This window comes from Rhinopithecus bieti, unplaced genomic scaffold, assembly GCF_001698545.2.
Source record: "Rhinopithecus bieti isolate Rb0 unplaced genomic scaffold, ASM169854v2 scaffold_19723, whole genome shotgun sequence".
Taxonomy (NCBI): Eukaryota; Metazoa; Chordata; class Mammalia; order Primates; family Cercopithecidae; genus Rhinopithecus; species Rhinopithecus bieti.
The window spans coordinates 1,574,842-1,577,382 of record NW_016809579.1 but is presented as its reverse complement, the minus strand read 5'-3'; the positions used below and the strand labels follow the sequence as shown (position 1 = coordinate 1,577,382).

The 2,541-nt window shown below is 40.8% G+C and overlaps 1 gene segment (V, D, J or C); it reads left to right on the top strand.

Annotated features, from left to right (window-relative positions):
- Positions 1-1,197: 1,197 nt before the first annotated feature.
- LOC108540614 (Ig lambda chain V region 4A-like) lies at positions 1,198-1,745 on the top strand. The segment is given in 2 exon segments: positions 1,198-1,317; positions 1,405-1,745. Coding segments are annotated over 2 exon segments (390 nt in total).
- Positions 1,746-2,541: the final 796 nt, after the last annotated feature.

Genomic DNA, 2,541 nt, shown 5'->3' with positions numbered 1-2,541 from the left:
TGTAATTGTGAAAGAAGTTTGCTTGCGTCATTAACAAAATGAAAAACTCTTCCTAAATAAAATTTGTTCTGAAGTTGAAAAAAAAGAATAATATGAGATTGGAACCTGGGAGGTCTGAAGATTCCCAGGAGCACTCTCAATTCTGAAGCTCATTGTAAGATAAGGGCTCCCAACAGCCCTTCGCTTCTTATGAATCCCTGGAAGGACTCACATAACTCACTGAAAACTGTGACATTCATTAATATGATTTTTCTACAGTGAAATAATACAGATTACAGTAATTCAAGGGAAGAGGCACATAAGCAGAGTTCAGAAGAATTCCAAGCACAAGCATCCAGTTTTCCTCTCCCAGTGGAGTAATACACAATGCTGCATTCTGCTGGCAACAATGTGTGATTCTATGTAGGAAGCGTTGCCAACCAGCAAAACTCACCCAGGCTTGGTGTCCAGGGGACTTTTGAGTGATGGGGTGGGTGAGAGTGGGGTTGTTATGTAGAGCTTGATGATTATCCTCATGGCTCACTTGAGTTTCCACTGAATTGACAATGAAATTTCAACCTTCCATCTTTGGTCATTTTCTTTTTAAAAATTCTCTAAAGTAAATTATTTAAAAAATTCTCACTTAAACCAGCTGTTCATTTAATATAATGCTCGACACAAAAAGTCAAAAACTTTCAAAAAGTCAGTTATGTCATTAAAATAATTGTTTAGTCATTCAAACATTCAGATAGCAACACCACGTAGAACTAAAATCGAACTAGTCCAGGGGCAGGATTTCAGCAACAGCAAGAGAAAGTAGAACAAATAGGAATGAGCAAAGAATAGACAAGTAATGGGTGTGAATTGACCTGGAAAATATTGTGGCGATGTCCAAAGATAGATCAATAGTTGTTTGTTAAACAAGTGAAAGACCACGCATTCTCAGTCCAGGAGAGCCACCAGGGGGCGGTCGGGGTCTCTTGGATTGTAAGAGGCTCAAGAGAGTCAAACTGAATGAACCCTGCACAGTTGCTCACTGACTCATGTAAATGTTAGAGCAGCTGCTTCCTCCCACAGGGCAAATCCACAGCACACAGCCACCCTGGGCTGGCCCCTCACAGTGTAGCTGCTCTCAGGACTGTGGACCTAGGTGGAGATAAAGGCAGTAAAGATTTGCATACAGCAGCACACAACACACCCCCTCCCTGCACAGAGCTCAATAGGAGATAAAGAGCCATCAGAATCCAGCCCCAGCTCTGGAGCCAGGGGTCTCTTCCAATATCAGCACCATGGCCTGGACTCTGCTCCTCCTCCAGTTCCTCCTCACTTGCTGCCCAGGTTAAGAGAGATTTCAAATACCAGCCTTTGGAGGGATCCCTTTTTCTCCCTTCTCATTTCTAACATGTGTTTGTTTTTTTGTTTCAGGGTCCAATTCTCAGGCTGTAGTGACTCAGGAGCCCTCACTGACTGTGTCCCCAGGAGGGACAGTCACTCTCACCTGTGGCTCCAGCACTGGAGCAGTCACCAGTGGTAACTATCCCTACTGGTTCCAGCAGAAGCCTGGACAAGCCCCTAGAACACTGATTTACAATACAAACAGCAAATACTCCTGGACCCCCGCCCGCTTCTCAGGCTCCCTCGCTGAGGGCAAAGCTGCCCTGACACTGTCAGGTGCACAGCCTGAGGACGAGGCAGAGTATTACTGCTTGCTGTACTATAGTGGTACTCAGCACAGTGACAGACTCATAAGAGGAACCAAGACATAAACCTCCCTAGGCCCTTGTGATGTGGAGATCACTTGATCAGACACGCCACCTCTCAAAGCAGCTTACATGTGGACCAGCCATAGGGGAAGGGAAGGGTATGAATTGATTCCTATTTCTGCTTAAGCCCTGAAGTGCAGGAAATGTGAGAATGATTTGGGAGTTACTGGATCCAGAAAAAAAAAAAAAAAAAAAAGAGTTAATTGTTTTATATTCCAAAAGGAACACTAACAGCTGGATCAGATCTAAAGGTTGAGCCTAAATATATTTCCTCCAGAAAGAAGCTTCTTCAAAGTATGGGCTTTCTGAGCTAAGAGCAAAGACAAGAAACTGTTCTTTTTATATATTACCAAAGTTTGTTTTATTGAGTTATTTTCAAAGCAATACATGCCTATTATATAAAACAAGAATATTAAAAACCATCAAGTTCACTGCAAAGCTATCTCATCGCGAACAATGAAAATCAGTACATTACTTCATTTGGAAGCATTCTTTCATTATTGTTCTCAATATTTCCGCAGAGGTGATCAAACCTTGTGATTTTTTTTTCTGATTTTACACATCTTTTAAGGTTAATGTGAGTAGTGTTCCATTCTTCAAAAGGATAAAATATTTGAATGATTTTTAATTTTTAAAAATGTTTTATTATACTTTAAGTTCCAGGGTACATGTGCACAATGTGCAGGTTTGTTAATTTTATTTTGATTTGAGTACCAATGAAAAAATATAGTTATATAGGTAATTCCAATTGTTAAATTTTCAGACAAAGATGGGATATTGTGTTATTATTAAAACATGC